This window comes from Ailuropoda melanoleuca, chromosome 7, assembly GCF_002007445.2.
Source record: "Ailuropoda melanoleuca isolate Jingjing chromosome 7, ASM200744v2, whole genome shotgun sequence".
NCBI classification, from domain to species: domain Eukaryota; kingdom Metazoa; phylum Chordata; class Mammalia; order Carnivora; family Ursidae; genus Ailuropoda; species Ailuropoda melanoleuca.
In genome coordinates, this window is record NC_048224.1 from 130,530,400 (window position 1) to 130,543,286 (window position 12,887).

The 12,887-nt window shown below is 45.2% G+C and overlaps 1 protein-coding gene across 2 annotated transcripts in view; it reads right to left on the reverse strand.

Moving 5' to 3' along the window:
• The window catches only part of TMTC4 (transmembrane O-mannosyltransferase targeting cadherins 4), a 55,104-nt gene that overhangs the window by 11,817 nt on the left and 30,400 nt on the right, over positions 1-12,887 (reverse strand). For both annotated transcript variants that reach the window (XM_019794777.2, XM_011219242.3), the window contains 7 exons: positions 11,696-11,788; positions 11,302-11,466; positions 10,287-10,489; positions 8,728-8,899; positions 8,510-8,641; positions 305-384; positions 39-146 (listed from right to left, as the gene is read on the reverse strand). In XM_019794777.2, coding sequence (XP_019650336.2) covers positions 39-146; positions 305-384; positions 8,510-8,641; positions 8,728-8,899; positions 10,287-10,489; positions 11,302-11,466; positions 11,696-11,788 — 953 coding nt within the window. The remainder of the gene's footprint in view (positions 1-38; positions 147-304; positions 385-8,509; positions 8,642-8,727; positions 8,900-10,286; positions 10,490-11,301; positions 11,467-11,695; positions 11,789-12,887) is intronic.

Sequence of the window (12,887 nt, forward strand, 5' to 3'; positions counted from 1 at the left end):
TCGCTGCCTCTGGCATAATTACAGAGACCCATGCTTACTGTATTTGCACAGCCAACGAGAGCAGCTCTTCGGCTTCCTGCAGCTCATTCCTCTCTTTTAGGATGTTTCCAAGATTATTCATGGCATGAACGTACTTGGGATTTAGTCTGGAAGCGGAGAGAGAAACAGAGCTGGCTGTTAACGCTCAGTGGTCTTCACTAAACCGTCAGGAACTGGCAAGGGTATCTTAGAGTTGGGGTCTTTTTTAAATCCCCGACAGTTAAAACAAGACATGGGTATCAACGAGACAAGAAGCTTGCAGTACCTCACGGCTTCCCGGTAGTATCTGATGGCGGCTGTCTGATTGCCTTTGTCGGCCAGGTTCTTGCCCACATTGTAGTGAACCTGAAAATACAGATATGAACTTGGCCGTCAGCTGATAGGCTTCTTTGTGCCGAGCAGAGACACCTATCACAGCTTCTCACCGAAAACAAAAGCGAAAGGTAAACAATGAAACAAAACAAAAACACCACACCACCAGAACTTTGGCTAAAACCCTACAGAGGGCAGGCCAGGGTCATGCTTTTCTCCCCCATCCTGTAAGAAAAGATGGGAAGGACAGCGTGCAACAAGCACATATCACTCAGGTACGACAGGAGGATACTGAACTGAAGAAAACTCGAAGACTACAAAGCGAGGTTATTGCTAAACCCGCAGCCCCCCTCCTCCCATATGCCCATCATCCCCTATTAGGGCCGAGAGGCAAAATCCAACCACACGTGGCCATGGGAGGGAGAACCGAGGAGTCTGCATTTTAACAACTACAGCCCTTTCTTGTAGGACACCTTTCTTCGGTAGCATGCAAACATTCTAGTTCATGCTGATGAAATTCTCCCTCCCTCATTCCTTCAGCCCAGGCACCGCTGGCCGTTATAGACAACAGTGGCCAGCAAACCTGTTGGACCCTGGCTCCTGGAGCCCTGGCTGTGAGTCAAAAGACCCCACTGGAAAGTGTGTCACTAGAAGGCACCCGGGGAAGTGGAGGAAGGTGTGTCCCCAGGTGGCGCCTGGTCTGGGCAGGGGGAGGGCTGTCCTGAGGAAGGGCCCTCCCTCCAGCGGAGATCTATGGGGGGTCACTAGGTAAAGGGGCTAGAGTAAGCGTGCCAGGCACAGCAGGCAGTGGGCAGGCTCCAGGGCTGGGAGGAAGCCCAGGGTGTTTGGTTGAGCAACTACAAGACGCCCAGTGTCGCTGGAGTACAGAGGCCAAGGGTGACCAGGCTGGAAGGCGTGGGGAGCAGGCTGCACAGGGAACTCCAAGAGGTGACAGATCTGGTTTAGTCTTTGCCCAGAAGCAGTAAAGACCAGCACAAGGTCTGTAAGTGTGTGAAGTTCCATAACGAAATACCACAAGCCGGGGGTGGGGCTGGGCCGGCCAAGACAACAGAAGTGCATTCCCTCGTAGTTCTGGAGGCAAAGATTAAGGGGCAGCAAGGTTGGTTTCTACCAGAGGTTCTGAGGGAGAAAGCTTCTCTCCTGTCTTCTGACAGTCGCCGGCGATCCCTGTAGCTGTGTGGCTCCCATCTCTGCTTGTCTTCACGTGGCCTTCTCCCTGTGTGTCTGTGTCCCTCTTTATAAGGATACCAGTCCTATTGGATTAAGGGCTCACCCTGCACCACTGTGAACTCAACTTACATCTTGATGACATCTGCAAGGCCCCCATTCATAGGTATCAGGGGTGAGGATTTGAACATGTCATTTTTGGGGGCACAATTTAACCCATAACAAAAGCCAGGCATAGGAGGGTGGCAGAAAATCATAATCAGAGTTATAATGAGTTAGTCACACTGTGGGAAATGTGAGTGGGGAAGAAGCGGATGTCAGGGGTCCGGGGACAGCCTGAGGCTGCGGGCCCAGGGAAGGGAGGACAGTAGATTGAACGAGGGTGGTGGTCGAATGAGCAGAGGAATTTGAAGAACACTGCGGAAGCAAAGAGCACAGAATTGCTGATGGATTTATAAGAGTGGGGAAGCACGTTAAGAATGAACTCGAGGTGTCTAACTTCCAGAACTGAATGGATGTGGTGGCTTTGCAGGGAGATACGACAGGTTGGCTGGGCATGCTTGGGGGAATAGGAATCAGGCTGATTTTGAAATCCTTGGAGAACCCAAGTAGAAAGACCAAGGTGGCCACCTGAGCTCAGGGGAGGAGCAGGCTGGGGATACCAACGTGGCAGGAGGCCAAGACAGTACAGCTATGGGTCCTGGGATCATGAACAGCAAGCCAGCCGGGGGAGGAAAAGATCCCAAAAGACCTTCTTGTTTCAACCTCTCCAATCAAACTACAAGCTGGAGAAACCACCAGGGGATAATGTAGCTACAGAGAAAAAGGTGATGAAATGTTCCAGAACTAGAGAGAAGTGTGGGTCCGGCCATATCATGAACACCATACATGTCACTGACTTGTTCTCTTTAAAAGAGTTAATTTAAAAAGGTATTTAATAATGATCATTTTATTCTGAAAAACACATTGTTTTAGTTGTGGTAAAATAAACACAACTTAAAAGTTCCCATCTTAACCCTTAGAAACATTGTTTTTATTTGAGTATAGTTGGCATACAATGTTTCATGAGTTTTGGGTGACTAACCATTTTTAAGTGTATAGTTCAGGAGCGTTGAGTGCATTCACACTGTTGTGCAACCAACCTCCAGATCTCTCCTCATTGTGTGTATGTGAAAGTCATTACCTATTACACAGTAACTCTCCCTTTCCCCCCTCTCCAGCACCTGGCCATCATTCTACTTTGTTTCTATGAATCTGACGACGCTAGACAACTTACAGAAGAGTAAGCATACAGTATTTGTCTTTTTGTGACTGGCTTGTTTCACTTAGCGTAATGTCCTCAAGGTTCACCCACATTGTAGCAGGGGCCAGAATCCCCTTTCTTTTCAAGGCTGTGTAATATTCCACCGTAGGCATATACTACATTTTGTTCATCCATTTATCTGTCGATGGACAGACACTTGGTTTGCTTCTACTTTTTGGCTGCTGTGAACAATGCGGCTATGAACAAGTGTGTTCATACGTCTCTTTGAGACCCTGCTTTCAATTCTTTCGGGTATCTACCCAGAAGTGGAATTGCTGGTAATTCCATATGGTAATTATATGTTTAATATTTTAAGAACGAAAATGGTTAACTTTGAGAATTTTACCTCCATGTCAAGAAGAGGAAGAGAGAATAAGGAGAGAATTTTTAATGTTTGAAAAGGGTGGTAAAGTTGACTAGAAAAAACTGGACTCGTAGTTGCAAAGCGACCGGAAATTCTCAGGTCAGCTTCACTCAAGGGCAAGAGGGAGGTAGACCTATGGCATTTTCTCAACTGGACATGGGCTCAAGAAAAAGAAGGAAAGGGGCCGGGACTCAAAATGACCCTGGGACAGCAGAACTGCAGACTCATAAGGACTATTATCAGAAGTATTTGTGGACACTCCTTTTGGAGACTTACAATGCATAGGCCAACCGCAATCTCAGACAAGATGATGCCACAGAAACGTATTCACATTAGGTGTGTTCGGCGCAGCTCCTGTGAACAGTAATCCTGGTAGCTGGCACGTGCTGAGGGTTGCCATTAGCCCGGCGTGCGGCTGGTACCATATACGTATGTGACTTCTCTGCATGGCAGACCTGCCACGTGGCTTCTCTCACCTGCCCTTCCGAGTTGGGGGACTGCTGCAGCATTGTTAAGCATCTCACCCCAGGAGCTGTGGCTGCTTTTTGAAGTCAGGCTCTGAGACCTGTGTTTTTCTCACTATATCACAGCCATCTCCGAGGGTGCTTGGGTGAGGACGGGGCCAGATGCTTGAGGGGATTTCTAGACCCACTCATGCATGCCATCTGTTATTTTTCTTCTGAGACCTGTGTTTTTCTCACTATATCACAGCCATCTCCGAGGGTGCTGGGTGAGGACGGGGCCAGATGCTTGAGGGGATTTCTAGACCCACTCATGCATGCCATCTGTTATTTTTCTTAAAGTAAATAATGTTCCTTATTGCATGTTAATGGCTGCATTGTACCCACCACCCCCAAAATTCATCTGCTGATGTCCTGACACCCAGCACCCGAGAATGTGACTATATTTGGAGATAGGACCTTTGAAGAGGAAATTAAGTTAACCTGAGGCCATCGGGGTGGGCCCTAATCCAATCTGACCAGTGTTCTTGTAAGAAGAGGACTTTGGACACAGAGAGAGACACCAAGGTTGCATGTGCACAGAGGACAGACCACATGAGGACACCGTCAGGAGGCTGCTGTCTGTAGGCCTCAGGAGAAACCAACCCTGCCAGCACCTTGATCTTGGACTTCCAGCCTCCAGAACAGTGACAAAATAAATGCCTCTCTTTTAAGCCCCCAGTTAATATATCACGACTACAGTAATGGTGTAAGCACATTTCAAGAGCATTACACCAAAAACTTCAGAAACCCTTCTGAAAATATAACCACCTCCTGCCTTATCAATCGTAACCTACAGTTACAGCTTGTCTTCAAAAATACTAGTATTTCCGGAAGGGTATGGAACAGTGCGACATTCTTTTAAGCACGTAGGTACCAGAGATTTGTTTTTTAACTGCCAATTCTAAAGTCTATACATTTATTTTTATCTAATCCGACAAAAGGAATCACAAACAGGGAAATCACAGGTGATAGAAATGTATAGTACTGTGTAGCACACAGTATGATTTAAGCTGAACCATATTATTGTCTGTTCGTAGGTATTAGCATCTTCAAGTTATAGCTAACGCTATGGCTATAGCACATGCTTTGAAAAGTGTGCTCTAAACGGTTTCATTTCATGCCTCCTCCAGCCCCAGCCTGGGTGTGCTACCTCACCTCCCGTCCCACGCACAAAAGAACTGGAGAAATCTGGAGAATCCAACCAGTGAGCGATGTGCTTGTGGTCCCCAGAATACAAACTCAGCTTCTACTCAGACTTCCACACGACGCCCACTTCTTCCGCCCCTGAGCTCCTGCTGCTTTCCTTTGTTATGGGCAAATTCTGTTTTCTCAATAAAAAGCTCAGACCAAGAGTTCAGCTGCCCTCTGCAGTATACACCGTGTTCTGTTAGACACCCAGAAGCCGGCGACCAGACCAGGGGTGAAAGACAGAGCACTCGGAAATTCAGGCTGTGCGTATTTCCACGGAACTCGTTAAAAATCTGATGCAGGGGCGCCTGGGTGGCACAGCGGTTAAGCGCCCAGGGCGTGATCCTGGCGTTCTGGGATCGGGCCCCACATCAGGCTCTTCTGCTGTGAGCCTGCTTCTTCCTCTCCCACTCCCCCTGCTTGTGTTCCCTCTCTCGCTGGCTGTCTCTATCTCTGCCGAATAAATAAATAAAATCTTTAAAAAAAAAAAAAATCTGATGCAGCCCTAGAAGGCAAGCTGTCCGTAATTGAGAACTGATAAAAACAGGCTCACCCAGAGGCCAGCCTCATCCTATGGGTTATAGGGGGGGAAGTATCTGAGTGGAAAACAGCTGTCTCGAGAACCCATTGTAAACAACCAACCCCCAAACCCTCATAAACAGTTCCCTTATAACAATGTTTAAAGAATGAATGATTTTTGTTTCCATACACTGGAAAAGACAGAAAAACCCTGTTTATTCTTGAACTTTCCCTCTTGCCTCTGTGATTCATATGCTGAGCCATCAAACCGGCACAGAAACCACAGACGAAAGGCTACCACTGTAGCCCCACGGCACGCAAATCAACCACGGAAGGTGGTGAACACCAGGGCGAAAGCCAGTTTGTTTCAAATTTTCTGTTCCCATTTGATGTTAAAATGTTTTAAACACACACACACACAATCTTATAAAGCATTCTGGCTCATCCTTCAGGAAATACCTCATTGGGGTATATGATGTTTTTCCTTGATAAAAGAATTCAGAATCGTATCTCAGAGTTGTGCAAAGTGGCACATACTTTTAAGCCTTAAAAATGCAAAGTGACTGCACACAGAATTAAAGACTTGGTATCTCATCCATTGTAGGCTAAAGAAATTTAATTTCCGGGCGGCTCAACTCCATCACTACTATTGAGCGCCTACCTTCTGCAAGGCACTGTGGGTAGTCCAGCTGTGGACCAGGCACTGGTACTGCAATCTTCTAAACAGGATGAGTCTCAGTAGTAGATCTGGGCCTAACCTAGAGCCAGGTGTCCAGTACTTATTTATTATTCAATGAATATAAAGTGGGAACCAATACAGAAAATGTATTTCCTGCAACAGAGCTCAATGAAACCAGTGTCTTCCTAAATGAGGTCTCTTCCCTGAAATGAGCCTAGCATTTTTCCAAAAAGAAAAAAAAAAGCGAAGTAAAGATAATTTGATTATACTGCAATTTATATTGGAAAGGAAAACAAATAAACAAAAACACAAGAAACCCCAAGACTCTATCTTGCTCATACTGAATGGTAACACTGGAAAAGATCCTTAGAAAGGACTATCACCACTGGGTCTATTTTGAAGATGAGGTCTTGTATGTATGACTTAAATTTTTTTAAAAAGATTTTATTATTTATTTGAGAGAGAGGAGAGAGAGGGAGAGAGGGAGGGAGGGAGAGGGAGAGAGAATCTGAAGGAGACTCCCCACTGAGTGCAGAGCCTGACTCGGGGCTCCATCCCACAACCACAAGATCATGACCCTGAGTTGAAACCAAGAGTTGGATGCTTAACCAACTGAGCCACCCACCATCCCATGTATATCTTAAATTTAAAAAAGAAAACTACACATGCAGACGTATGATTGTGTGTGTGTCCACATGTGCACTCCTTGTGTTTTCTATCCTGTAACACAAGAAATCACTTATCAGGGCAGACGTATGGCCTCAAACATCACATATGTCCCCCCCCCCCTTACTGGTGTAACCAGGGCAGGACATCATACCAGGTCTCTAACTACCACCTAAATTACTCATCTAGATAACATCAGTTCCATCCTTCTATGCCTCAGTTTCTCCCATTTGGAAAAATAAAAGAAAACCCTCTCTCTCTCAAAACCTCAGAGGGAGGATAATGGAGATTAATTATAGAGCCTCTACAAAGAAATCGGAGTTCCTTGTGGAAAAGAACTATAAAAATAGAAGGGATAATTACTGCTATTCAAACAGAAAAGCAAAAATAAAGCAGATCTATTAACATTTATGAAATTAAATCACAGGCAATTTATTTTTAGTAGCATAAAATAAATGGATAGGTCAGCAAATCAAATTAAGGATCAAAGCCTGAAGTAATTCACTCTTTTATCTAAGTCTCTTAACTATAAAACATGAACAAGATCTTTTTTTTTTCAATCCAAAAAAAGACAAACAAGGAGTTAGCACCTTTTATATGATTCTTTACTTCAGGATCACAGTAAGATGCTAACTATTCATTAGATTTATTCATATAATTTTGCCTGAAATCACAGCTTTCTCTTAAATATAGAATATGGAAATGAGAGAAAACTCCAGAGAGCTCTTTTTCTCCCCCTAGAGGATCACATTGAAGCATCCTAAGAACTCCTATTCTGATGACCTAAGAGAGAATATGTCATTATTTAGTAATAATCTATACCAATAGAAAATTCTTCTAACCGAACCCCTTGGCCTCCCATTTTGAGCAAGTAGCATTCTCTTCATGTCATTTAACAAGACAACCAAAACTGAGCCCCAGAAAGCTAACATTTTTTGAGCACCTATGTTCTAACTACCACGTTAGGGCTCTTCGGACGCCATCTTTCTTTAAGGCCTCACAATTAACCCAAGAGACAGACATTATCTCCCCTCTATAGATAAGGGCACTGGAAGTTCAAAACAGTTTTAAGTTTTGCCCAAAAGGGTATAGCTGGTTAAATGAAAAGATTGGATTCATCAAGAACACAAGTGAAACAAATTCCCACCAGATGGCTTCAACGAAAACATTGCCAATTTTAAAGCCTACACATTTATTTTTACCTAATCTGATGAAAGGAATCACAAGCAGAGACACTACAGGTGATAAAAATGTGTACTACGATACACCAGACAGCATATTTAAACGTCCTGAACCAAAGTGCTGCCCCTTCAGAGGTGGTATCACCTTCAAGTTACAGATTGGAGAAGGACTCAATGCTGTGGCCTGAGCATATGTTCTGGGGTGGGCTCTGAATGGACTGACTCTGCCCCTCCCCCAGCTGCAGTCTGGATGTGTGGGGTTACCTCCCTGCTGCCATTTCAAAGAGGGATGGAGTGGACCAACTGGAAGATGAGTAAAACTTGATCTAAGTCACCCGCAGTTTCACTGACATTGTCTGGTTGTGATGATTTCTCTTGAATTATTTTGGCCAAGTGGAATTGTAGTAAGTTTTATCAAGATCATTAATAAAACCAAAGAAAAAAACCACGTATTTGGTCCTGGTCTTAAGCTGGATTCTGTGTGAAGGTAAACATTCCTCTTAGTCAGCTGTTGAACTTATACATATCTGGTGAAGTCTTTCCAAAGAAACATGGTGGCCAACATACCTTGGCATTGAGAGGACACACAGACAGGGCACTTCTGAAAAGCTGTTCTTCGTTCCGCCACTCGCCACTGCGAATCATGCACCTCAGCATGTTGATGAATAAAATTCCCAGCACGACAGCAGCAATCAATTTCTTAGGAACAGAGAGAGACAGTAAGTGTCATGAGGAAGATCCATCTAATCGTCTCGGTTATGAACGGCACCACTCTGGGCCAATACCTTTTTCTTAGTGTGTTTACTGAGAGCTCCGAATCCGAAAGTCAGCAGCATGCAGTACCCAGCACTGGGGAGGTATAGGACTCTCTCTGCAACCACAAAGCCCACTCGGAAGAACAAGTTACTTGCAGGAAGAAATGGGATAATGAGAAATCCCAGTCCCAGTGTAAGGATCCTAGAAAATGAGAAGTAATTGAAATGGCTATTTTCAGACCTTTAAAAAAAAAATATCCTGCTCAACATTAAAATAGTAATAAAGCCCCCCCCCTTTTTATGTCATCAATTGAGAAAAGGTATTAGCAGTAGCAAAGAAATATCCTCAGTAGGGCCTAGGGGTTAGCCTGGCAGTATAAGGATAAGTCATAAAATCTCACTAATGCACTTAGCACCGAACGCAGGGATAAGACTTGTAGGTTGTCCAATCCGCATGAGTAAGGTTAGAATGATTACATTTTGTGAAGCCTTATTAATTCACCTACTCTTAACCCCACCTCAAACCATGCAGTGTGGAATAGATTAGTGGGTACGTTGGTCCCAATTAGTCCAATAGTTTTCATAAATGAAATCATTTTCGTTACATCCCCACAAATGTCAGTCAAGCAAAAAGAAAGTTGAGCAACAAAGCACTTGTAGAATGAGGCAACATGTCCAGTGTTCCTTGTGACACAAGAACAGTTACAAAACCAGGTTAAATTTGGTGGCTCCTTGTCGGTTAAGCATCTGCCTTCGGTTCAGGTCATGATCCTGGGGCCCTGGGATCGAGCCCCACGTTGGGCTCTCAGCTCAGCAGTGAGTCTGCTTCTCCCTCTGCCCTTCCCCCTGCTCGTGCTCTCTCTCTCGCTCAAATAAATAGATAAAATCTTTAAAAAAAAGATACTATTGCATGTGTATAAGTGAACTGGGACTAAAGCTAGGTGCCCTTTAGAATTATGAACCCATTTAATAAACTTAAAAATTTATTTTGAGAAATTACTAATCTAACTCCATAGCACTTACGCTTAAAGGGAATCAATTGCCTTAAATAGTTTTTTCTCATGAAATACATTTGCTTTTCCCCCAATTATTTTCTCAGTAACTCTTTTTTTCTCTTCTTCTTCTTCTTCTTTTTTTTTTTTTTTTGCAAGAAAGAATAGTCTCTTTGGGGCAGCAGTTTATTTTCTACGAAACAACAACAGAAGGACGTACGAGAGCACGCACCAGGGTTTTCTGAAGGAGAATTGTGAAATAATGGGCACAGCACACATCAATTACACTCTCTGTCCTGACCATAAATTACTCTTTACAACCTACCGTGAAAAGGATCTCAAGATGTTACTTCAACGGGACTGTGGGAGGGGGAGAGAGAGCAGTCACCCATCTCCCTCCTCCAGGGCCACTCCCCACCAGTTGAAGCTGGCAAAGGATTCCAAAGGGACGGAACTCATCCTCGCCGGAAGCATGTCTGGGAAATCAACGTCCTTGGACATTACTTCCGCAAAGCTGTTAAAATGATCCGTGCTGGACTGAGCGGAAAGCTCTGCCTCAACCCCGTGTGGAAGTTAAAATTCAGTGCTGCCTCTTACCTTCTTCTGTGGCTGTCCTCAGAGCACAGGGCTTGGCATATTAGGCCAATTAGGCACAACCAGAGAGCCGCTGGTGCAGTTACCCTCCAGTCTCCGGCTGACTTAATGAGGGGGATGCAGCCCATTGACCAATCAAAACACAGCCACCAAGGGCACAGAAGCAGCCAGGCATTCAGTGCGTAGTAGTAATTATAGTTTATGGCCTGTCAGTCAAAAGGAAAACAAACATGTATTTGACGCAGAACTTCTACATATATACGTATGCGGGTATATTGTAACTTCACTTTTGAGGTATCCATAGGCATCCGTTTAAGGACAGCAGTTATATAAAATAAAACATTGCCAATTTCTATATTGGACATGAGGTCATAGTTTGCAATTTATTAAATGTGTTCAGATTGTACTAGACAAAAATACAGCAAAGCCGCCAGACTCGCTATACATCTGTTATATTTCTGGTCAAAGTGTCCCATTTACTTAGTGATGCCCAAAGTTTGTAACCCAGGAAATCTGAGGCCCAGGGGTCACCCGTGTGTCTGACGATATAAGAACAGAGTTTTTCCCTCTTTTGATTTCTCTGTGAAATGTGCAGTGAAGAATTTGTGGCTTGACACCCTTGCCTTCAGAAAAAGCAAACCTTTACGATAGAGTCTTGATACTGCTGGACATATAAAGACATATAACCGATGTGGTTGTATTTTGTCTTAATCCCGCTGTATCAATTTTCTTTACCACAAAAGTAACGGGGTCAGGGACACTTTAGTGAGGCTGGCAGGGAACCTGATATTTGAAAGAACCATTGCTCTTTAATTTTGTTTAGCATGGAAATACAAAGGGCTTACACCCTCTCCATCCCCTAATAAAACTCGGGTTTCATCCTAGAAGATCCTTCACGAGAGCAAAGACATGTGGAGGGATTTTGTGGGCGTGCTGGGAAGCAAGATGAGGAGCACAGAGGTGCTGGCATTTGGTGGGCAGAGAGGACAATCCAGCAGGGGACAGGCTTGGCACTCACCCTGACCAACACGCTGTCGGCGAAGGAGGCGGGGTTGTCCACCTCGGTGAATGCTGGCGGGCCGGTGCCCATGATCTTCCAGCGCACGTAGAGCACCCCTGCGCCCCCCGAGGCCAGGAGGGCCATTCTGAAGAGGAAGCCCCCGTTCCTGAGCACAGCAATGTTCTGAAAGGACAACGCCAAGCCCCTGATGGCACCAATTTTCAAACAGAAGTGCAGCCAAGCTAGATACAAACGTGCAGCAATTATGCCTGAACTATGCTGACACTGTAGCTTGAAAGGGCCAGCTATTTTAAGATTCAAAACCGCAAGAAATATTTTGAAAATGGCATTTAAAATCAGCTGGTACTTGACATTTTCCATGTCTGGGCAGGAGACAAAAGTATATACTCACCTCGAATGATTTGTCTTTATGTAGTGCCTTCTGGACCATTTCCAGAACATTTAATTTGCCTATCACCAAGATGTCAAAGACGGCATTCAAACCCTGAGGAAGCAAAGCAAGGCAATCAGGGACGGGAGAGCCTCGCTGTGATGAGGCAGCAATTATACTTCGCAATTTTATTACTGAATCTCGACAAGAATGGCAGTGGATAAGATAATCACGGAAGGAGCTTCAGCTCTAAGACAGACACCCCACTATTGTTCCATCAGCTCATGGTAATATATCACATTTATTATGTAGTAAATCCCTCTTGGTCATAATTTCATAGTCGGCCTATAAGATTATTGTAAGATTCAGGAGGCTGGACATTTGGGGTTCCCAGGAGAAGTTCGGCAGAGGTCCCCCCTCCCTTGTTTTTCCTTTACTGTAAAACAGTCTCTTAGTTGATGTGACGGGGTTACGTGCACAGTAATTATGTCTCGGAAGATAAAGGCAGCCACCAGCCTCGATGCCCCGGCCATGTACGTAATTAATCGCACCCCCAACGCCAAGGGCTCACTGATTTCAGCAAGTAGAGTCAGAGCAGGGGCACAACATACAAAAGCATCTCTGGTCGGGCTTCGGAGATCTCTCGGGTTCAGACTCCTGGCCGTCTGCTGGTTGTCAGTTCTTGCTGCGCACGCGGCCAGACCGCCCTTCCCAGCCAGCCCTGTGGCTACGTGTGGACACGTGACTGAGTTCTGGCTTCCGGAATGTGGGTGGAAGCGATAATGCACCATTTTGGAGGTTTGGTTATAACCTGGGCACCCTCTGCCTGTTGGTTTCGCTTTCCACCTGGCCGGGATGGACACCACTAGGTCAACTTTGGCAACTATACTCCCAAGATGGCAGAGCCTCCACCAGCTTGGGTCCACCGTGTGGACGACAGCCACCCCTGCCCCTGGCCACTAGGTGAACATTAAATAACTTCCATTATGTGAAGCCACTGGATTTGGGATGTGATGCTGACATCACGCCTCTGCTGACAGCTTCCAGTAGCGCCAAAGTCGTCTCTTTCTCATAGGCGAGAATTGCTTTTGCAACTGCGATACCTGTAGTTGCAGACTGGAGGCTAGAGGAGCCTTGGATTCCCTTCTCTCCCTGCAGGCAATGTCACCTCGTGGAACTCCCGGCCCAATCTAGATAAGGGTTCAAGTTCCCC